At 39.9% G+C, this 24,235-nt stretch overlaps 1 protein-coding gene across 2 annotated transcripts in view; it reads left to right on the top strand.

The window, feature by feature from the left end:
- The first annotated feature begins 281 nt into the window (after positions 1-281).
- Positions 282-24,235, top strand: part of HSPA12A (heat shock protein family A (Hsp70) member 12A) — a 64,999-nt gene continuing 41,045 nt past the window's right edge. The window contains exons 1-3 of one of the 2 annotated variants that reach the window (XM_026096195.2): positions 282-692; positions 16,745-16,830; positions 17,838-17,962. In XM_026096195.2, the coding sequence (XP_025951980.1) occupies positions 665-692; positions 16,745-16,830; positions 17,838-17,962 (239 nt within the window). In that variant the 5' untranslated portion in view covers positions 282-664. Of the gene's footprint in view, positions 693-16,744; positions 16,831-17,834; positions 17,963-24,235 lie in introns of both variants that reach the window. The other variant, XM_026096193.2, reaches the window with a different exon arrangement.

The following is a 24,235-nucleotide window of genomic DNA, read 5'->3' as shown; positions in this document are numbered from 1 at the left end:
GGAATCCAATGCTATAAAAATAACGAAGGAATACATGATTTTAGGAGACATTTAGTAATTTCTGAATGCTTAGCTTAGCTGGGCCTACACATCTGTGACAATGGGAAGCCAAACAGCCAGCATGCCCTTTGCAGATGACACCATTGCTCTGTCTCCCACTGAATCCCTTTTCCACCGCGCAAAGGCGAGGCAGGGCTTGTAGCAGGACGCCTCGCTTTCAGCCACTCGGCCATGGGGAGGGTGTTCTTTTTATAGTTACCACCGCTAGGGTTTTCCTGCTTCAGTAACCACGAAATCCGTATCGAGGGCTCGGCTGCCCCCCGGAGCCCTCTCCCCCCGCTCCGCCCGTCTCCACGCTGCAGCTGCAGCCGCGGGCGCCTTGTGCGGCTGCGGCGGGAGGGCGGGGAGGGGCTGCGCAGCCCCGCAGCCCGCGCGGGAAGCCTGTCAGCGCCGGGCTCGGACGCGGAGGCTTCGCCTTGGCTCCCTGCGCCGCCTGCAGGAAGGCGCGGCGGGTGGGTCGGGGGAAGGAGCGGAGCGGAGCGGAGCGGAGCCTCCCCCGGGGGTGGGCAGCGCGGCTCCGCCGTCGGCCCATGCCTCGGCGTGCGCAGTGAGCGCGGCCCGGCGGGCAGAGAGCCGCAGAGCGGCGGCGGCGGGCGGCCTGGCCATGTCGGAGACGGAGAGCAGCGCTGCAGGTAAGGGGAGCAGCGGAGCTCCGCTGCGGGACGGGACGCGCCGGCCTCGGGCCGCCGCAATGCGGGAGCGCTGCCCGCGGCCGCCCGCGCCGGGGGCGAGCCGCTGCCCCGCTGCCCCTCCGGCGGGCAGCGCGCTGCAGCCGCCGGGCTCGGCTCCCGGCTTATCGGGGAAGTCATCTGGAGCCGGAGGCGGCGGGGGCGGGACGCGGACGCGGCGCACAGTGTCCCGCCGGCTGTGTGCGCACCGCGCGGCGTGGGGCAGGGCCGTGAGCAGCCCCCTCTCCGCCGCGGGGGCGCAGCGAGGGGCCGCGGCAGGCACGTCCGCGGAGCGGCGGTGGGGGGGGTGAGCTGGGGAGGGGGCGGCTCGCTGCGGACCTGCGGAGTTGAGCGCCGCGAAGGAGCCTGCTGCGGCGCTGCCGCTGCTCGTCACGTGCCGTCCCGGGGGAGCCGATGCAGCAGACCGGGAGGGGATGCGGGGGGGAAAACAATGCGGCGGCATCGCCCGGCGCCGGGGCCGGGGCCGGGGGCGGGGGCGGGGCGCCCTGCCGGGCCGCTGCGCCCTGCTCCGCTGCGCTCTGCGGCATCCCTGCCTGCGGCGAGGCCTTTGTGGCTCCCGGCGGCCCGCAGACCGGGGTCTCGCCTCGCCGGCATCGGCGCGGGAGGGAAAGGCGAGGGCTTGGACTGGAAATCGGGTGCTGCAGTTTGAAATAAAGGAAGGCATCACTTTCACTGAGTAACCACACGCACTGAAAAAGACCTGACAGTCCTGGGATTGGCGAGACAGCGCTGTCTCGGATGACAGCCTCACCTTAAGGTCCTGGCGCTGCCTTGGAGACCAGAGAGCTCCCAACAAGGCATAGAGATGGGATACAACCAAAGCGGTTCTGTTAAGCCACATGGACTTTGTCCACGAGTCTCTGACTCTGCAAACTTGAGATATGAGCAGAGACAATCTGAATCTTGCTTTGCCTGAAACAAAGATTTTGGGGGTTTGGATGGTTTGTGATTGCACTGTGCCTGAGAAAAATAACTGCAGCCTTTGCAGGGCAGGGACCTTCTCTGCCTGTGTGGGAAGGGAACTGGGAACACTAGGGCGAGGGAAGAGGGCTTCCTAGGATACAAATGGTTTGGGTGCATGACCTAAGGGAAATACAGACTCAGCCTGATTTCATCCCCCCCTTCCCATCTTCCTAACTGTAAGCTGCAAAGATTTGAGAAAAATGTCATATTGGACCTAAGACGCTGGTGGTAATATAGAGAGAAATTTAAGAAGCTGAGCTTATGCAGATCATAATGGAATTTAGGAAATGTTTTGAATAAAATAGCTTATTTGCAGTGCATACGAAACAGAGGAGTCATAGAGCATCCATTTTAAAAGTCACAGGTGAGGATATTTAGCAACTAGTAGAATCTTCAGGATAATCTACTTTACATGAAGGCAAAAGAACTCCAGTAAATATTCTCTAAGTGCTTCCTAAGTAAAGACTCTAATGTCTGTTTTGTTTGAATTTACCTGTAACAACCTTATAGCATACAGCTGACAAAGGGAAAAACAGAATGACGGATTCATTTATATGTTAGATTACAGCATGCCGTATTACATGTTTTGCACAAAGTTGCACGGTTAGGGCAATGTATGGTTGCATTTAAGTGACTTATGACTAGGAAAATCTGTGCAGAAGGGATTTTGTTAGAAGATGGAATACCATGTATTAAAGCAATGATGTGTTATACCAGCAATCTGGATGTTCTTTCCACTCTCTAGAATGCTGAAGCTATCAAAGAAAAAAAAGGGGGGGGGGAATAAAATGTGATTTAGTGAATATTAGTGTAATGACAGTGCTGAAGCTGCAGTAATTTATTACAGGATAGCATAATGCGTAAAAGAAGTGTCCACATGTAAAATACCAGTCTTGTATGCAGTATCTGATGATCATTTTTATAGCTTGAGTTAGCACAGCATTGCAGTATCCGCAGTTTGGCTATTATGAGCCCGGATGAAGTTGTTCATGCAGAGGAGCTGTTATGTTTAAAACATTTAATTATACTAACTTTTGACACTTCTAAGGCATTGGCTCATAATTGGGTGACATGAATTCAGCTGACAAGTTTTCCTTTACAGTACACACACTATAGGTTTTAGTCTGAATATTTATTGTGTTCCCACTCCATTACCAGTTATTTTTCAGCAGTGCTACAAAGTAGCAATAGCTACAAAGCTTCCCTAAAGCTGTAGACAGCTGTATTCAGGCTCCAAGAGATCTGTTCTATTCAGAGGTTGATTTAGCAGGTACATATATGGTGTAACAGCACTTTATACCAGTCTAAGGGGTGTGACCAGGATGTGTCTCAAATTCAACTGTCAGCAGGAGCTGGAATAGGCTGCCGAGGCCTTGGATATCAGCTCAAGTCCGAGCAGCCTTCAGGAGGTGTGCTCTGTGCAAGGAGACCAGGATGCTACAAAAGACCTGATCCGTATGTGTAAACGTCAAGATTTAAGTTCTGTTTCCCTTTCCAACTGTGTCACTTCTGGGGGTATTTGTGAGTTGACTGGTATCTTATCTTATGTTTTTTTTCTACTGAGTGCTTTTTTTTTGTGCTTGTTGAGGTAATGTGACCTGTGACAACCAGCTTCTCCTGCTGTGGTGGGCATGCTGTTGAAATTTTTGAGTCCCTTCTGGAGGTCACCTCTGCCGTTGCATTTAAGTCCTGAATTTTTGCCTTTTCTTTCAAAGCTACAATTCTGGCCAAATACCTAATATCTCCAATTCCTTATTGTAAGCTGTTCTCTGTGATCAGTTCCCTTTTTGTGGTCCTTTACTATGGAATTGCTTATTCTGTCTATAACTGCATCAGTCATCTACTCCCTTCATTAAAACTCATCCTCAGGATGTACTTTTTATTTTAAACCAGTAATAGCGTAAGGCTCCATCACCTCCCATTTCTGCATCTGAGATGGTTCTACCTCTTGACGATGTGTCAGATGGAATTTCAGCAGTGTTTGACTTCAGAGTGCAACATTTGTAGTTTCAGAATATTCTCTCTGTCTGTACTAGTCTGTAGGTATTGTAGAGGAGTAACAAAGCTTATATGGTTATTTACAAAAGCTACACTGGCTTTCAGTAAATAGTAATAGAAAATGTGAAGAGAATAAAAAACCAATGCACTCGAATGGTGCTGCCTCCAAGTAGGCAAACAAGAACCGTCGTGACCTTAATCAAGTATGGGACATCATAACCTTTTGGGGAAGCTTGGATCTACTCCTTTTTATTTTTTAAGTGTAAATTAAACACTGACATTTGCCATATGTCTGCTAGTGAGTATCTTACAGCTCTTAGTCAAAACTTTGGACTATTTCTGTCTAATCTTTGCCTATTTTTGTCTATTCATAAAGCATTTCAGTTGTTTATATGTTCAGCTTCTGTCACTTGTCACTTTCCTGTTTAACAGCCTTGCAGGTGAAAGTAGAAATGAGGAAAAGTCCGAGTGCACCAGCACATAGGCCTGTTCAGCTGTATTTCCCCAACAGTAGAAGAGACCTGAAGAAGACATGAAATCTGTTGTGCTTAAGGAATGAACTTTGAAGCTCACTGGCCACGGTTCTGAGCGGCATGCCATCTTTGCAGGCCTTTTGCTGAAGAGTGTGCAACTGTTTGATGTGGGTGTGTGTGCTCAGGAACTGTTACTGTCATGTATGAATTTAAGTGATCTGACATCTCTGTGACATAGATCCCATCTTAACTGTAATGAATGCCCTGGCTTTTGGGTTGTTAAATTGAAACCACCCTTTCATTTCTCCCATTGCTTTTCCCTGTGCCAGGAGATCTGAGTTGTGTTTCTCAATGACCACATGCATTTTGGTCTTAAAAAAGAGTGTTTCATAGTTCTCATTACTCAAAGTATGTCAGCTATGGTCCATGGTGTTAAGAAATGTGAATGATATGCACTTAAAATAAATAAATGCAAGTTTTAAATTTTGCCACAGCTACTCCTAAAGCAGTAGCTTTGCAGCATGTTAAAATTAGGATGGCAGCAGTGTGCTGTGTAACAAGTAGGTATTATAACAGGAAATTCCTCCAAAGTCTGTCTCAGAGGGATTTGAAGAAAGTTTTCATGTAAGGGAAAAGGAAAATGCAGTCTGTCCTAATACAAAGTAAGTAAGTAAATAAATGAAAATACTCATACTATGGATGAGAGTACTCAAGCTAAAAAGCCTTTGTTTCTGTCTCACAGATGGCTCTATTAAGGACTGTGTAAGAATGTGTCAAGGATATCTAAGAACTGAAAACATTGTGCTGCTGTGATCTGGTCGTGTATGATAGCCATTTGGTGCTCACTGGCCCATATCAGTGGCTCCATTATCATTGCTTTGCACTGCTCTGGGCACACAGATCAGTGTGCATCTTAATTTGCAAGTTCAGAAGACCTGGATAGGGAAACTGTCTAGGATGCTGCAGCATTGACTTCTGTGCATCCTCTCCTTCAGGCTGCCTGTACAAGGAAGGTGGATATTTGGGGTGCATTTGCTTAAAAATCTGCAGTCCCTGGCTGTCCAATCATCTCCTTGAAGCCAAAGGCTTCTCTTAATAACTTTGGGCAAATTTGACATTACTGTAGATTATATTAGGGTCTGAATTGATTTTCTACTCCTCCTTAAGGCAGGGTCATAAAAAAGGCTTACATCCATCACTCTCCCAAGTCCTGTTAGACATGAACCGCTGATGAAGATTTCACACTCTTTGCATGAGTGAAATGGATGCTGTACATGGTTCAAGACAATGAAAAACTATAAGCAAAGTTCTTGAGAAATCACATCAAGCCTGCAATTTGGCTGTAATTTCTTGTACCAAAGACTAGGGGTACTGTCTTTTTTACTCAAGCTTTATTTAACCTTTGCATTCTCATTTTTATTAGCTGCATGACATAGTTCCACTGCAGAAGAAATAGTCTGTGGTATTCATTTAATATGTTGATGTAAAAAAAAACAAAACGAACAAACAAAAAACCCAGCGAAGTTTCTCCTGCATGTGTGCTATCTTTTTAAGTTAAGAATGAGAAATGTGCAATACTGATCTTGTTTGCACTTTTAACAGGTTCCATCTGGATGTTTCATAGCACTCTCCTACTTATCTCACCACCATCGCCTCCCCGCCCCAGGAGACAGGTATATCAAGGGAATCTCTAGATCATCAGAAGGGGTCAGCTGAAAGAGACTGGATGTGGGAACAAACTGTGAACAAATAATGTGGGAACAAATAATGCGTTGCATGGGATGCATTACAGTTTCCAGTAATCGTTCCCTTTAGTAAACCAACTTTCCATGTCTCGATCGGACACCACTTACTCCTCCTTCCTTTTAATCTCTTTGGAATATGGGCTGAGAATTTGTCTCTGAACACATCTCCCCTCCTGTCAATTTTTCATTCACAGAGTATTTCTTTGAGTTGTTTTTTGTCTGGTTCAAGGAAAGGCAGGGTTTTCAAAGGCTTCAATTTTCAGGAAGGAGATGGTTTGACTTTACAAATGAGAATACCTCTTTCCTTCTCACAGGGCATAGCATATATCTTCTGCCAAAACCCCAGAGTGCAACTGAATGGAGAGAGCCTTGGACCCACATCTGGCAGCATGTTTTGCCTGTGTGGTAGACTGTGTGCCATTAACTTGCAACATACAATTTGTAGTCAGTTTTTAGACATCCTGTACTTCCAGCTGTGCGAAATGGAGAGGTAAAACTAAAAAGGACATGCTGAAGTGAAGCTCCATTGCTCTTTCTTGTATCTGTTGTTTCTTCCATCAGCAATTCCTCAATGCCTTGGTCAACACTCCCAGGCTGTGTCCTGGACGTACAGTTTCCTAGGAATTTTTACAGGAATTTCTAACAATTTTCATCATTTGGAGTCCAGACAGAAGTGTGTATGTCAATGTAGCTTTACAGTAACGCTTTCATGCGATCTGTGAAAGTTTACACACTCCTGTCTTTGAAGAACAACTCTGTCTCTATTGCATTAATTTACTCAACATGAAGTAGTTTTTTCTGGGGAAGGAAGCAGAAATAAATTATTCTTCTTATGGGAGAAGTAGCTAGCATAGCGAGTCATCTGGGAACATTGCTTTGATTTGTCCCTTTCTGGGTATATCTTCCATTCTCATTGTTTTTGAGGACTGAGTAGTCTTTCCCATCATAAATCTGCTGAGAAGAGGGCTTGGACAGTGTGTAGGAGTCACCCATTCTGCACTGAGGGAAAGGTTTTCCAGGGGTGGTGCCTTGTGGAGCACCCCATATTCACCTGTTCTGCATGACCTTCTGTCATGAGGCTCTGTGTATTCACATCCACACTTTTTTTCCATCCCATGTGAAGCCTGAAGAGTGGTATTTGGGTGTATCTCCCCTTGTTACAGCAATGGGGCTAGTTCTCTCTAGTAACAGAAAATAAGAACATAAAGATCACAGTTTCATTAGTATGTCCTTGCCATCTCCTAGTCTTTTTTGGGGCAATGCATTCCTATGACAACTTGATCTTCTGAATTTTGTCTTAGTTTGAAGATTCTTAATGCTTTATCCATGCTTAAAGATCAAAATGACTGTGGTTACACTACACTGACTGGCAGCTAGCCCCATTTCCTCGTGCAGATCTAAGAAAAAATTTAACACCTCTTCCTTAAGTTTCCATGGATACCTTAGTGGAGCACACACATTATAATCAAAACAGTAGGGAATACCATTTACAAAAGCTTTCAGTATTGTCCTAATGGAACAGTTGCATTCAAAAAATAACCTTTTGTAGTAGCTCTTGCTTACTCAGCTGTGCTCCTGTTATGATTTCAGCCTTACCAACTCCCTTGCAGAATGCACCATCTGCTCGCCACTATGAAAGCGTAACTCTCAGTTGGCTAGTTAAAATCTGGTTGGTTAGTATTGGTCTCTGTGTGATGTGTGTGCATAGTCATGGCACTTGGATTTAATCCTGATGAGTGCTTGTATTGAGAACTCTGGAAATGGATTTTCATCAATGACTACTTGATTCTGTGATCTCTGCAAATGTGTCTCTCCTATTTGCAGCCTCCCTCCTTGTAAGATATTTTCCTTTAGGCCTGATAGCTGATCTATTTTCAGGATTGTGAAATAAAGAGAATAAAGAAACACAAGTTTGTTTTTCATTTAGCTATGAAATGTCACTCAGAAGCGACATCGGTAGTACTAGACTGTAGATTCACCACTGGCTTTGTTAATGAATTGTCAAATTTGACACCACCTTATGCAGTTTTGCAACCACTAATATTCTGTTATTTCCCATCCTTGAGCAAAAGCAGGATTAATAGTTTTGCAGAACATCAAGGGCTTTATAAGTAGCATTTCTCATGCTGGCCACTAGGTAGACTATTACTTCTCACAGTCTGGTTTTCCTTGTTCGCCTGTCTCCCTCTTTCTTTAATTTTTTGGGGAGGAGTTTTCTTCTTCTGTGAAGACTAAAAATGTGCAAATTATGTTTGGGATTCCTGAAGATTGTCAAAATGACCTTAGAGGACAAATGTTTTCAAACATTTTTCCCATTCATCTTTTATGAAAAAATAGTCAATGTATTCATCCAGTTTGAGGCATTGTAAGGTATTTCATGAGTCTAAGAATGCTGGATAATTTAACAACCTTGTTCCTCTATAAGCAAACAGTGCCTCCAGAAGTGGTCTTATTTGTGCATATTAGATACAGGGTCCAGAGATGTTGAACAGTAGTTTTTGCTCAGTCTTTGAATAATGTTGCTTTAGATATCATGTGATCTAGGAAAATAAATCTAGAATTGCTTTATTTTCAGGATACAGTGGCATAAGGTCTTGAGAGGATTATTAGGTAGGTGTTCAGACAAAACAGAAATTTTTGTAACGCTTAATATCTTTTTTTTTCCCTCCTTTTTGCAGCTTGTAAATGTTGTGTTTCCCAAATGCTTGCTCCATTTTATTAGTGTGGTCCTGGAAACTTGAGCGTAATCTCACTATTGCTATTCTTGACCAAGCTTGCAATGAACTAAGTGGATGAGGTAGATGATGACAGATGTGATGACGAAATGGAGAGACAGCAGGAAACATTTTTTTGAAGAGAGTATCTTTTCACAGAACCCAGATTCTGTATGCCAATATTTCTTTGTTTTCTGTTCTTATGTCTTTTTCTTTGGAAATAGGGAAGAGATGAGAAGACGTAGGGAAAGATATTGTTTGCACACAGGCTAATTAGTGCAAAAATGTTTCAAGGAAGCAGGTTCATAGAGGAATTTGCTGAAGGAAGAGGAGGTTGGTTAGTGCGTATTAAAGGTGCTTGTTGCAGAATTATGTGGAATATTTAGGGTGAAACTGGAGTGTTGTCTGCCACCACCTTGAGCCACCACCTTAACTCACCTTTATCACAACATAAAACCTACAAAAGCAGCCCACCTTCTCCATCTAATACATAAAGAAAAATCAATTTTGTCTCTTCTGGAGTAGTACGTGGGTACAGAAGAGCTGGAATCTAGGAAGAGCAAGACTGCTACTGTGGAGCTCCCCAAACTCAAAGCTCTGGGGTGTGAGCAGGCTCTAAGCAAGTGGAAAAACATCAAGCCTAGGGGAGGAAGAGGGAGCTGGCTTATCTCAAAAGCCAGAAAGATTTCAGGGCATTCAGGGTGGAGCTGGATTTATGAGTTTACAGCATAGATGGGGAGGAAGTCTGATTTTTAAGGCAGCTTGAAGGTCAGATTTATCTATTGGTATAGACCTGGCTGAGGACATACAGACCCATTCGTGAACTATGCATGGAAGCATGATTATTCTGTTTTATTTCAGTTTCCCAAGCTGAGGTCAGGACTAATCTAGGTAACATAGTTTAGATTACGATCTTTCGAAAGGAGAAAAGAGGTGAACTTAACCCATGTGGCATAATGAGAAGATCACTGCAAGTTGCTGTGTCTTTCTTTCATCTTAAATGAAGTTCACAGAAAATAGGTGATGTCCTTTAGTTGCCTTTTGCTGTGAAGTGCAAGAAAATGAATATTATCCACAGAGTGATGTGATGAACCTGGAATTTTTCCTAGTACTCTTAACAATAATGTTAAAAGAATTAAATGATCTTTAAAAGCTTGATAGCATAGTGCAAAAGTATTTCCTCTAGTTAAATTGTAAATATGATGTGGGGCAATGTAAAAGTGTAAATGAGGAAGGGCATAGCTTGTAATGAGAAACGTCTTATTTTTAGAATTTTATCCAAAAAATTTTGAATTTTTCTTTTTTTGCTATTGTACTTTAATTGGTATTGATGAGATGAATATCAGCTTTTTGTGTGATCGATTATTATGAAATGGTGTTGGGAAACTTGGATTTGGGTCAGAGATTGGCTATGGCTGTATCTGTAGAAAGGAAGTGTATTGCAGTCTTCAAGAAACCAGGTGGATGCCTGCTGGCATTTTAAAAAGAAGAACACAACTCAGATTCTATTGATGTTAATAGGAGTGATATCATTGGTTTCAGCAGAAGCAGGGGGTTCTTACTTCTGATATAAAATATGGGATCTTTTTATTATGCATAAGCATTTTTTCAGTAGATTTTTTTGTATTTGCTTTTCTCTGTCTCTTTTTTCTTGTATAATTATTTTCAAGGGCCATCTTTGTATCTGCAGTAAAATGCTCAAGGTTGTCGTGATCCATTTGGAAGCTGTGACATTTTGTGCTTAATGCAAAGCAAAGTCTCAGCAATAGAAAAAGCTGAATAAGGCTTTCTTCATCAATGCAGCCATTAACAGCTAATAGCAGTATGGTAAATCCTTTTCTTGTTGTGCAAACATCATTAGGAAGCTTAGCTTGCAGCAAAGTGGTTACTGATAGTTAAAATGATATACAGTATTTTGAATGAAAATATTTTGAATTGCATTCTTTATTCCATGAGGGCTACCCTTTACCCACATTTCTGTAGGCATGCCCTTTTCTCATGCAGAAACATTATCCAAACAAAAAATGAAGAGTTTGGCCGTTCACGTAAGATTTTCGGTTGACTTGCAACCTGACTGAGACAATAGTTACATATAGTATAGCAGTCGCTTTCACCAGCTGCTGGATGGCTGGAAATTCCAGCGAGCTGGCCCTCAGATATGTGCAATTGATTTATATGTGTATATGTATGACCTGTGAAAATGATTAGCATGTGCATAGTAGGTTCATGAAACTTGGATTTATTGCACTCATAAAGATCAGCTGCCTGTGGTGCATTTTTAGTAGGTCTAATGCATCCTGACTTACTCTGTGCATCCGGTTCATCAGCCAACAAATAGCTAAGAGGCCCAGTGGATTTGGCACATGGAAGAATGCATATGTACTGCACTAACTGGAAAGAATTACAGCAGCTCTAATTCTGAGGCAGTGTAGTGTAGTGCAGGAATACTCAGCTGGGAGTTTGGGAGAGTCTAGAGAAAGGTATGGTGTGTTGATCTCCCCAGTGGATCCCTAAGCTCGGTCAGAGGTTGAGATCTGCACAGTGAATGGAATTCATTGCATGGCGCATTATGGAGTGAAATAATTGATTTAGGAATATACATTAGTATTTAAACATTATTGTGAATACTTCTAGCATTTTAAGTGTATCACCTGGAATAGGGAATACCATTGATCCTATTGTTAATTCAGAAAAGCGTAAGGAGAGTCTAAATAGCAAGTGTTGGGTTTGTGACTGCTCTAGCAGAATCATGGTAATAAGAATGACCTGGAGATACTTAGATTGGTATATAACACACCCTATACTGTTTAGGCATGTTCCCATGGAGAGGTGATTTCATAGTGATGCTGCCTATTTCTTGGGTTGCAGAACTGCTGTCGGAGATCCGGACCATGATGAATCCCATGGCTTTCACTCTCTAGTGGAAGTCAGGTCCCAGCAGGTTCAGCAAGTGCCCTTCTCTCCCAGCCAAGCCTTCCTCTTTGCAGGCGTGACTTTAAAGTATTGCAGAATATGCTTGAAAAAGTCCACGCTGGGGTTTCTGATGGAAAATTTGAGGCTGGGTACCTTAATTTTTCTCCCCCGCCCCCTTTTTTTAAATTGTTCCTTTTCTGCTTGGTAAACTGATGACATGAGACCCATTCGACAGTCTCCTCCTTCACCAGCCTGACCAGATTGCTGTGCTTTATGCTGTTTAAAAGCACATCCTACTTCCTGAACCATTGCTTTTATTTGTCGTGTTAAATTCTTACTCGGAAAGAATACACACTTGCAAAAACTTTAGCTTATCTGTTGCCTGTATTATTTGGGTTATGGAGAATGGCCTATCAGCAGTTAAGCCACTGTTATGGCATGCCACTTCACTGTTGAAATGAACGGTTCCCCTTGATATGTGAAGCAAGAAATCTCTTGCTGGTGCCAGACATAGCTGAATTTAATAAAATTCAATATTTAATAAAAGCAGATTTTGTGTAGTTACTTGAAGAATTTTAGTTTTAGTACCACCTTAGTGACTTGTGACAATGAGGTTTAGCAGTCATTTTTCTTGAAGCGGATTTAAGCCTGCTGCCCTAAAGCTGACTGCCTGGGACCATGGTAATCTTTGTGTCTGATGCTTTGAGTGGATTACTAAAACTGATTTATCTTGTGATGAATAGGAATGTGTTACAGGGGTTCCCAAATATTCAGAACAGACTGATTGTCTGCCTAAGGAGATCAGCTGCTATTAACTGATCTTTCTAATTAAATAATGAGCTTGAACCTGCTCTCTAGATCTATTAGCATGTTCAGCTGAATACTGATTTACTATCAGTGAAATGTTCACAGTACATCAGCTAAGTTATTACAAATGTTGTAGGCTGTGTACTTTTTTTGTGTCTTGTGTCTTTGTTTTGTGATGCTTAAAAATTATTGCTCTGTTGCATTTTATCTTAGGCGAAGTGGAAAATGTAGAATGTTGGTGATCATTTATTGGAAAAATAGGAAAGGCTAACCTGACTAGCTATAGCCAGAAACCGCAGAAAATAAACTAATATGTGCTTATATGAAAAGGACTAATTTAAATTAAACCTGGTAAACCAGCAATTGCTGATAACAAATATGATTAATTATTAATACTGTATCTGTTGGTCTCATAATTTCACCAGTTCTCTAATTGTTAGGGGATTTGTGAATCAGCTGGGACCTTTTGAGGGTTTAAGCAAATGCTGAAGAAGCAACACTTCTCCTTTTTCCCCTCCTCTGCTGGTCATCTTAAATGCACAAGGCATTCCTTGGCAATTGCTTAGGTTAGGACTGTAGTCAGAAATTGTAATGACATAGTCAAATTGATTCTATACACATTTAGTTAAATCAGCCAAGCCCCTGATACATATCATATTTTAGGTTAACGTTTACCAGTGTTGATGTGTGTATACTATTGCACTGAAGTAAATGAAAGAATTTCAAGGAGTCTGCATCATTTTTAGAAAAAGTTTATTTTAAATGTTGGTGGAGATATTTGAAGACTTAATTTGGATTCTAAATCAGATTCCTTCATTTATTTTGGAGTGCAAATTGTCAAGAATTAAATGTTTATTTATCCTATGCTGTTGTTGCTATATGCCTCTTTATAGTGTGTACTTTGACACAGATTGAGATCCTTGGTAAACATGGGAAGCAAAGCTGGAACTGGAGCTATGTTAGACTCTACTGATTGTGTTTTGTTATTACAGAAGTCTTAAAAGGCCATCTTGTTTTTAAGGGCTGTTCCAAATACCATGACACTCTCCAGGATATTTTATTTTTACTTTTTTTTAAAACAGAATTTACTCACAAATGCTAGGCATCATTTCACGCGTGATTGCATGATTGCTAATCACGTTCCTTGCAACTCTTTACCCGTTGTTTGGTTTGTAACAGATGCTTTATTTCAGATTAACCAGTCACAGTCCTTTGGAAATAAGAGATTTTCAAATATCCAACTCTTCCTGGAGTTTCCTTGCATTTGCTGCTATTCAGAACAGATTTGTAAAATTGTGACACACTTTTCCTCAAGCAAACACAAACTTAACAAAACATAAAAACTCCCACATACACCAATATATTTTAACACCTTTCTGTTTAGATATGGTAGAGAGTATAATGTTATAAATTTCCTAATTTCATTTGCTTTTAAACGGCTATTTCTCTACTTGCTAGAAGAACTTTTGGCATTAAATCCAGAGGTGATTGCAAGCCAGTTTCTTTAAATACCACCCATTTTGATAAAGACTTCTTGACTTCCCCCTATTCTAACCTGAACTCATTTATTTATTAGCTTTGCAAACTGTCTGGTAGTGTCAAGGTCCCTTTTAGCTGCTGAGTTACAATGATTAAGATTGTCCTTATTGTTGGATGTGATTAGTTACTTGTGTAACGAAATGATATCGAATGCTTTTAAACTGGTGCTGCGTAACAAACCTGCTGGCTGTGTCAAAATGAGAGACCTCTAGAGAACCACTGTAATAGTATGTTTTGGTTAAAATACCAGTTTGCTACTTTAGAGGTTGTAACATTGTCTTCCATGGTTTTCTTTTGATCCAACAAAACTATAGTCTGTTGTTATTTAGGACTCGCTGTAAAATTCTTTTGTTTAATTGTGTATTTGCAGGAACGGGATATAACTTAGATGTAGTATGATTGTGAATACAGGGCAGAATGATCATGTTTTTGCAAGGTTTTTTGTTTGCTTGTTTGTTTTTTACTGGTCCAAAACTACTAGTAAGTCACCAAGAGCTTAGTCTTCCAGTAGTGTTGAGCACTTGATGAGATCTAGGAAGAATCAGCACTTCCACAGTTCTGACCTTTATACATAAGTTTTGAAGAACATTTCAAAACTGAAATGAATGGACAAATTATTGTAAACATTTTGGAAGACAATATCTAAATCTGTTTTCTCTTTTACGCAATATTTTCTGCAAGTAGCTAAGACAGCCCTCCGGTTTCTGCTGAGCATTTTTCTTTGTTAGCAAATGTTTTTATATCTCTGGATACAGCCACCTAATCACATATTAATTGAGTCAAATTGATTCTTGATATAACTCCACCTAAGTCTGTGCAGTTTCACTGGATGAATATCACAAGGGTTATTTAATCATTCTTCTCTTGGAGACAAAGAAAAATGTGTGTGCTGTCACACAGGATTTTCTTTGTTTTATATAGAGCTATAAATAACCTTTCAAGGTACACCTAGAGAAAGCTCGTAGCTGAAGACAGGCTGGAAAATAGATGCCTGAAACACCTGTGCTGAAACATAACAAGAAGAATTAGTAACAAAGGGAAACATTAAAAACACACACATAGTGGTTTACATCTATGTTTTTGTCCTTCAAAGTCAGCTTCCTAAGGATTGTTGGAAGAAACTTACTGATTTCAAAAGATACTGAATCAGGATTGAAATGCTTTGATCCCTTCAGAAAGACAGTAGTATAGGAAGAACCTGTTTTGCTGCTAATTCTTTTTCTTTCTTGTGCTGAAATGTTTTTCTTCAATTCTAAGAAAAATGCAATGTTGATATTGCAAAATGAAGCTGTTTTGAAAAGAGGAAGAATTTGTACAAATGGATAAGGTGGCTGATAACAGCATCTAATCCAAATAAATCTTAATGAACTGGGCAGAGTCTGTGCTTGTCATGTTTGCTCTGTAGCTTTTTGTACTTACCATGGGAGGATTAACATTATATATTCTTGGAGAACTTGTGTAGGAAATACGAATATTTGACTTTTATAAATGCTACTGAAGATCAGAATCAACATGTATGTTATAATTAGCACAGAAATAAATGTTGTTACAAGAGCACTACGAAGATGGGACGGAAATTTTACTTACGGGCAGATTAGTCTGTATAGAGGCCTACTGCAAGGTTTCTTGCATCTTCCCTGGAAGCAACGTATCCTTGCTTACCAGGGACAACAGGATTCTTCAGGAAGTAGCTCTAAGGTCTCTTCTTGCATAGCAGTTCCTGTGTCATCCTAAAGCAGTGCTCTGCCTTGTCAATCTCATGTTGAGGAATTACATGCTTATGCATTTTATTGTATGATATATACAAGTAGGTGATAAAAATATGTTGAAATGTGTTGTTTAATATGTGTTACAGTTCTTTATCTTTAGGCACTTTCTAAATAATTTTCTTGCTCTGCATGAAATTTGCTTGTATTCTGCAGAAGAAAATTCAGTAAGCTCTCAAGGCCTAAATTTGGGGGCAGAGGGTGAGGAACATGGATGGGGTATGTGGCATCTTTTGTACATTCCAATTTGATAAATTACTGCAGTCTTCGTAAGAGAATGTATTACATATAGATCCATCTGAGTCATTAATACGTAGTTATTTTAATGAATCATTTCCTTTTCTGTCATCTACCCATTTTCTTAGGGTAAATGTAAGAAGGAAGAAAATACAAATAGTGCGTTTCAATATTTGTCACTTAGATGTTCCTCTAAATGAAATTTCAGTATTGTTTGCAGAATAGAAATATTTCTTTGATAATTTGTTAATGATCCTTTCTTCTCTCCCAGCTGGGTTCTGTCCTGCAGCAATATTAACAGCTGCAATATGTTTCAGTGCAGAGTGTATTGAACAGAAAAAAACAGAGTATTAGGAAAGTTTAAGAATAAATGTTTTTGACAGAGTAATTGCAGCTTATCCTTACTGAGTTGTCAAGTTGATATCAACTGTTCTTTTCCTCTTAAAATGAGCCCTTTTTTGATCTCGCAGCTTCTGTTAGGTTTCTGCGTTCACACATTTAAATCTTAGGCTGTTAATGTAAGTGTGTAGTGTTCAAGTGGCTTGTTTCTACTATGGTTTCTGAATATATTTAGGAAGACTTCAAAAATTATATGTGGTAATGTAGAAGGCAAAAGAATGAAAGGTAGTCATCAAGCTCAAGGAAATATTTAAAAAAAAAACCTGCAGTTGAACTGCATGTTCTAAGGGCAAAAAATGCAATGTACGAGGAGGCTGCAGAATTTGCTCGCTTTTTTAGCAGATGCCTTAGAGTAGGAAAATTCTGTAGTAGTATGCAAAGCAGCTCTCCTATCCTACTTATTCTCCATACTGACAGTGAAGAACTTTTGTCTCCTTTTAGATGCAGTTTCCACATCTGCTTACTCGTCACCAGCCAAAAGTTTGGGAGACCCTGGAATAACGCCACTGTCTCCATCACATATTGTGGTAAGAAATGCACTTTTATTATACACTCTGTGTTGACATTTCTTTCTCCTGCCTGTTCCCTGGGAGGTAATTTATTTAGAAGGTTGTCATTTCTGCATGCCCTGATCTCTTTTATGCTCTCTATAGCTTTAAGTGAAATTTTGGTCCCGCTCGAGTTGGTGACAGAGCTCCTATGCGTTTCAGCAGGGGCCTGGCAGCAGCATACTGGGGAGTGGCACTATTCCTTGTTTATTCAGGTCATGCTTTATACCACATCATTATGATTTGGCCATTATGAGTGGGCCATAACCCCTCCACCTCTTCTAGTTAACATTCCCATGCTGCTCTGGACTGTGCTTTTCAGGGATTGCAGGATTCTAGATAAAAGGAAAGGCAGGGAGAAGAACTCAAATTTACTATAAGCCGCCGAACAACCTTCCATATCTTAGCATAGACAAGAGAAAAAAATGCAGTGTTTCTAAAATAAATTTTGCGTACCTTCTCATCAACAGATAATGACGTGCTATAAAGGTTATTGCCCTGTGTTGGGCAATTCTGTCTCCACTACTTCTGAACTACTGCTCAGAAGTGAGCAGTATCTCAGATTCAAGGTCATATAACTCCTATAACTACAAAATAAACCTCAAAATTATACGTTGATGGATATAAACATATTCTTCAGCTGTTCAATTAAAAAACAAAAACGCAGTGTTCGGCCAAAAGTTTTAATGATACAGGATGACAGCTATTCCAGGAAATGAGTATGAAAGAAGCTGATTCAATTGGATATGTATAAAAGGCACCAGCAAATGTATTGATTGAGTTGTATATTAAATTTCCACTTACATTAGAATACAGAGCTTACTGGCATTAATTTTGGTCACAAATGCCCTTTTAGGGAACTCCTTATTTTCATGGAAGAGAGATGCATGTCTCATAGAACTGAAGCACTGAAGGATAAGACAGGTTACAATTATATTTCTAATCAGTGACTCGGTGTTTGTTCTGCTTCTGCCATTTATCAGAAGGACTCTGATGCAGATGTTGCTGTGGAGCAGTTATTTCTTGTTGTTGTGGCTATTGATTTTGGCACGACATCCAGTGGCTACGCCTACAGCTTCACCAAGGAACCGGAATGTATTCATGTAATGAGGTAAGGGCTGCATTGCAGCATTTAGTTTTGGATGGTGACAGCGTGTATTGCCTGCAATAGCTACAGATATTTTCTGCAAGAGCTTGAAATCTCTAGATTTATCTAGCGTTACCACAGCGTACACCCTTTCTTTGTCATGATTACAGTTCTCAGTTGCATCTTGTTGTATTCTAATTTGCTTTAATAATCAACATGAGCATGTCCCTTCTATGTTGTTTTGCTGAGTTTATAAGATGACATGAATAAAAGGAGGGATTGGTGAATATTTAGAAACATTCAGGGTGCAGCGATAATGACTAAGTCAGTATATCCTTACCCATGAGATTATAAGAAAAACTACACATTCATAGGAGCAGTCATGGCATGTACCAGGATGGTGGAGAAGAGGATATTCAGCATTTAAGGAAATGTTTGAATTTCTGGTTCATACAGGATTTGGCAGACTCATATTACCACGTTAACAATGCCCTTGTTGTGTAGGACTTGCGGTAGTATCACAGGTGCATAAATCAATGCAGCGCAGTGTTCCCCATTAGCCTAAAGTGAGAGTGGTTAAGGCACCTGAAACAGCTCATACCCTGGAATCATGCTTGTATGCAGTTGCATGTATAACACTTTTTAGTAATTTGTATCCAGAAATTGGTACTTTATTTGGCTGATTTAAGCTTTTTAGCATTAAACTTGACCCAAATCTCTGATAATGATGCTACAAAATAAGCAATCAAAAGCATGAATGTGAAAATCAAAGTTTGATGTGAAATTTGTTCTGTGTTGTGTGTATGTAAGGGACAGAATTTAGATGCTGTTGTGTTATTTTGTTTTATTTCTTGATTAAATCATCGCAATCTGATTTTTCCCTTTACAGATCTGATGCATATGAATCCAATGCAATCACAAATGCGAAAGCTGTTATGGTAGTTACCTAAAAGGGAAACACCACAAACCATGTCAATATTGTTTTCCAATTTTTCTTTTTTTTTAAATTGTGTAACAAGACCAAGATACAGAAAATTTCAGGCATAAACAAAGGATGTCTGAAATACTTAGCTATAGAAGTTCCTCTGAACAAAGCTGTGGTTATAGCAATAGGTGATTTGCTATTTGTTGCTTGCAATGCTGAGAATTAAAGGGCCGAAAAACTAATTCATGTAGTCTGGTGTGATATACTGTAATTTTTCTAAGCAAAGATGCTAGCTGAATGCAGCTGTTTAAATCTCAGCAGACAGATTGTGCAGTCAGCCTGAATGGTCAATTTGTATAACATCACAAAGTATTTTAGGGAAATCTGTTACAACTGAGTGATGTGAAATAAAATCTAAAGGGAGGTAAATTTTGAAAGGGTGACAGGCCATATGGCTGCAAAGATGTATTTGGAACATTTTCGATATGGAGAAATAGTGCTTCAAGGCCTTTTAGTGTCCCTTTCATCCCTTGTTCTGCTAACAGCCCAGGAAGCTGCATGATGCGAGAAGTCAAAGGACAGGTAACGTGTAACTATCTCAGCTAGGTTACTTATCAGTGTCTCCTAATCTCTTTCGACAGCAGATGATTAAATCAAAGTTCTTAAAATAAGCAAAGCTGGATGAAGTGAGGGAAGTTATCTCTGAAACTATACCTGAGCAATCCTAAATTGTATCTACAATGTCATTCCTTTAATCACTGTGCAGATTTTACTTAGGGATGTCACTTAAACCAATTGTGTGCAAAATTTTACGTTAGGACTTGATTTTGCCATTCGGTTCACACTCTACTGCAGTTAATTACAGGCTTGATTCTCCTTCCAGGGTACCTGGCTTGCTGATGCAGATCTCAGGGTTGAGACATTGAAGTCTGGGTGCTATGTAGCCAGCAGAGAGTATATTCCAAATCTTAAATGACATTTTATTTTTTGTCGTTCAAAATACCACAATTTATGTTTATCACACAATCACGATTTCATACATATGTAGACATTATGGGATCCTGATGTAAAAGGAAATCAAATAAATTAATTCATTTATTTTTCCAAAAAAAAAAAAAAAAAAAGAATCCAACAGATATTTCAAACAATGGAAAATAATAACAAGAATGTCTAAAAAAAAATATTGACTGTACTTCTGGCTGTGAAGTTGTACTGAAAAAGTTCATAAAATATGTTGCTGGCAGGGAGTATGTCCAGAGTGCTCATTGTCTTCTTAATGGCAGGATTTTGGGGAAGATATAGCTGAAACTGAATTATGAAATAATATGTATATATGAAATCATAAAATTCAATGAAAAGAGTTGTAAATGTATCAGAACAAGTCATGAAGTAGTTCAGAAGGCATTAAGAAGTTCACACACTGTACATAACTAGGGTTACGCATAGGATGATTTACAAATGTTTCAGCAGAGTAAATGTCACTTCCCACCCATACTTGAGAATGTTTACATAAAAATAGAGCATACCAATGATACATGGTCCTCTTTGCTTCTTAACAGTTTTTCCACTTTCCCTCCCTAGTGTTGATCCTTTCCAGACATTTGGATTTCTGACTGCCTTTTAACTTCATGCCTCTAAACTCCTATTAGTTCCCTACTGCTTCTGTAAAGATAGTTGTGTTACCTTACGTCAGGTTCTTGTTGCAGGGTAGAAGTAAATGAGTGTTATTCTCTGTGTATCTTGAATCTATGAATAAAGTTTTATGAACAATCTGTCCATGACTTCAGTAAGCACTTCAGTAAGCAGTGCAGCACCAGAGCCATAATGAAACACCGTTCCATGCTGTAGAACTAGGTAATAACTTCCATTGAAGCAAATACATGATGTTTTACACAGTTTTGAAAAACTCCTATTGATTTACATGCACTTATATGTAGGTGTAAATGCTTTGGCTGCTGATTAAACAGCAGCAAACTGAATTTAAGTATTTCACAAATAGATACAAAATAGACAGAAAAATATGTGTGATTATGATCAAATTGCAGCCTATCTTTAGAAGGAAGGAGAATGTCATCTTGTTTCTTGTAACTTCTTCTAGTTTTTTTTTTCTTTCCTTCTCTTCCCTATTGGCTTGTGGTTCTTGGCAGACTCATGCTCGTGTCTTGCACATACACACTCAGAGGCATTCACCTACGTTTTGATGACCCCACTGCTTCATTTCCTTGACTGTTACGCTGCTGCTTTGGATCAAATTCTCATTACTCTCCAAGGATCACTGTTTGCTCTATCTTTTAGCCAGAGTCATGTTTAAGGAAGGACATTTCTTTGGTCTTAGTATAACCTTGTAATCCTTTCCACACTACTTTTGCTTTAGCTCTTTTTTCAATTTTTAGTGTATGGTCAGATCTTCTGTGGCTGTAAACTGTTCTATACTGCTCTGATAAACTACTCTACTTTAATAAGCCTAGGAACTAGTCTCAAATATTTAAATTTGGGCAAAAATTTACCCAGAGTTCTTCTTGAGTAGACTTTTAGCTGTGACCGTGCCTTCACGTGCATTTAGAGTAATGCTGGCTCTCATTGGGTCATGCTCTTAATACACATTTCCATTTGTTTCTGAAGAGCATTATTATCATCATTTTACCTGTATCAGAACCATGAAAGAAAAGTGATGTGACCACAGGTGTTGAGATCCTGGCCTTACTTATACTATTGAAAGAAGCCTCTATTAAGTGAATTGAAGCTAGGATCCCACCTATTGACTGCAGCTGCTTCTCTCTAGAAAAGATGCCACACAGGAATGTATTTAAAGCTCTGAGTGCAAAGGGTACAGTCAGACTTCCTTTCCTGTTTTTTTTTATATTGCTCTTTTTGTGCCTGAACAGAAATACAGACTGAGAACTTCTGAACTGGCTGAACAATTTCAGTGTCTAGTTTCCATTAGAAACTCATCAGGAACTGAACATCTAATTTCTTAGGCAGTTTTGAAAATTTCAGCCATAGTACTGAGCATCGATTTGTCATCATTTGAACTGCACCTTATATGTACTTATTCCAGAAAGAGAAAATGTGTCTATCCTTAAAGGAAAATTAAGAGGTATTGTTATTAGCCAGCATCTAAGCACATGTTCTATTTATGGAATTTCCCACAGTGACTCAGAGTGAATCACTAATGATTCCAAGGCAAAACGATACCATTCTGCCTCCTCTCTGTTTGCAGCTGGTGTGTGGGATTTAACATTCTGGTGGAATAGGCAGTGTTTTCTGTTCATGGGCTGTGGGATCTGTACTTCTTATCATTGGAACCATATGTTTGCTCTAACACCTACTCAAAGATTTTTGGAGATGGCCAGCTACATTTCTAGCAGCAGGTTAGAAGAAATGAATTGGAACCAGAGTCCTTGCCCAGCTGATAATAGCCCTGGGGCTGAGCAGCAGAGCCAGTGAGTTTAGCAAAGTTTTCCCTTGGATAAAGGTGAAAAATATCCATTTCTCATCATACTGTTTCTGCTTTCAAATCAATGGAAGTGCCCTCTATATTAGATTAAATTCCTAGACATGTGGGGATTCCCTGCCATCACTGATACTGCTACAAGGAAAAAGAATGACATATCCTGGAACCATCTTTAATTTTTTTTTTCTGTGAAAATGCTAAGTAGTAGTATATAGGTAAATTTTCCAGGGAACAGCTTTACAATTCCTATGAAATATATCCAGGTTAAAAGAAAATAAAAAAACTTTGCCTTTTTGGATCTAGCTGAACAGTCATAGGGCTTCCCAGCACTTTATAAGATCCTGTTCCTAGCTGCTGATTACTTTGCCAAGTGTTAACCCCTTAGACTGAAATTTTCCATGTCAGTTTTCTGCCCCAGTCTGGAGGTCTAGCTATTTCAGCTGCCTCTGAGGGTAAAACAGAAAAAAATACATTTTTCTGAATAACCTATCCTGAATAATCAAGTGCCACAAAACAACACAGTCTTCTTGTGCTCCAAGGACTTTTGGCAATAGTATGTTAGGGAAGTGTGTTTTGCTATCCCTAGAAAAAGCACTCAACATTCAGTTTAATAATGAATGTAATTGCCCTTGTGATCTTAACTTGGCCTCTTTTTGAGCTGCATTATGATTATGGCTGATAGTTTGCCCGGATTTTCCACTGATGCTTTAAAAAAAAAATCTGATAAGTGTTTATTTCCAGTGCTTGAAAGTACTTATATATGGCGGGGAAACAGCAATGTGAGTTCTTTGTTCTTCCATTCTCCTCTTCGGTGATGGAGAAGTGAAGAGAAAACAGGAATATTCTCAGCTATTTCTGTAATACCACTTTTTACTATGTGGCCTTAGAATTTTTTTCCTCCCACAGACTTCTTGCTGCATTTAATACAAAGGATGGAGAGTGTTTCTGTATTTGGTGTTCTTATTTATCTTCCTTATTCATTCTGTGAAACAAACTTTGTCTTACTTCACACTGTTCAAATCTGAACTGAAAAATGAAACAGTTTTCATAGGCCTTTTTGTGTGGCTTTCACCATAATACCTTTGTGCTTCTCAGGTTGTGAAGATATCTTCACAATCTTCATAAGATAGTATAGTTTTATCTGACATTTTTATGCATGGTAGTGAGGGAAAGGTTTTGGTGCCTATGAGATATTTGGGAGTTGAGGACTTGTCTTTTTTTAGAGAGACTGTAAAGTTTTAATAGCATTTTAGACATTTAAAACACAAGTTCCTTTGGCTTCAGGTGAGTAGAAAGTGCAGGGAAGAGCGTTCAAAATCTGCAGACCAGGTTTCAGTGTCTCAGGTGTCCAGGAAATCAGGAACATGCGCAGATATTGGATATTTGCTAGACTGACTTGTCTAGCGTCACAGAGCTTTCTGTGACAGAAGCAGGGATTTAATCAACTTCTGCACACTGGAGTCAGCTGATTTAAACAGGTCACTAATTCAAAATGGGGAGAAATATTCTCTTACAAGTAAGCATGCAAATAGTCTGATTTAAGATTGCATAGGCCACTGGTTTTGAGGATTTGGCTTTTCATTCTTGGTTAATGTTCTTAAATAATTATCAGACTTTTTCTATGCAATATTTATTACATATGTGTGTTTAGTTGGAGAATTTAAGTGTAATACTGTTTTCTTGTTACTTCTCTGTGGCTTATTTCAGAGAATCTGTATTCTTATCAAAGAAATGGTATGATTATATCCTTAAAAACTCTACAACAAGATGCAAAAATTATTGAATTGTCTGAAATAAAAATGACAGTCCTCTTTTCTGTGATATGAATAAAAACACTTGCTTTTGGTCTTACGAGGACTGAAATTAAAATCCTTGGAGGGGAAAGCAGTGCGTGCAATCTACTACCAGGTTGTTCTCT

The sequence above is a fragment of the Dromaius novaehollandiae genome, chromosome 6 (genome assembly GCF_036370855.1).
Source record: "Dromaius novaehollandiae isolate bDroNov1 chromosome 6, bDroNov1.hap1, whole genome shotgun sequence".
In the NCBI taxonomy this organism is placed as follows: Eukaryota; Metazoa; Chordata; class Aves; order Casuariiformes; family Dromaiidae; genus Dromaius; species Dromaius novaehollandiae.
This window is presented reverse-complemented; position numbering and strand designations above follow the sequence as displayed.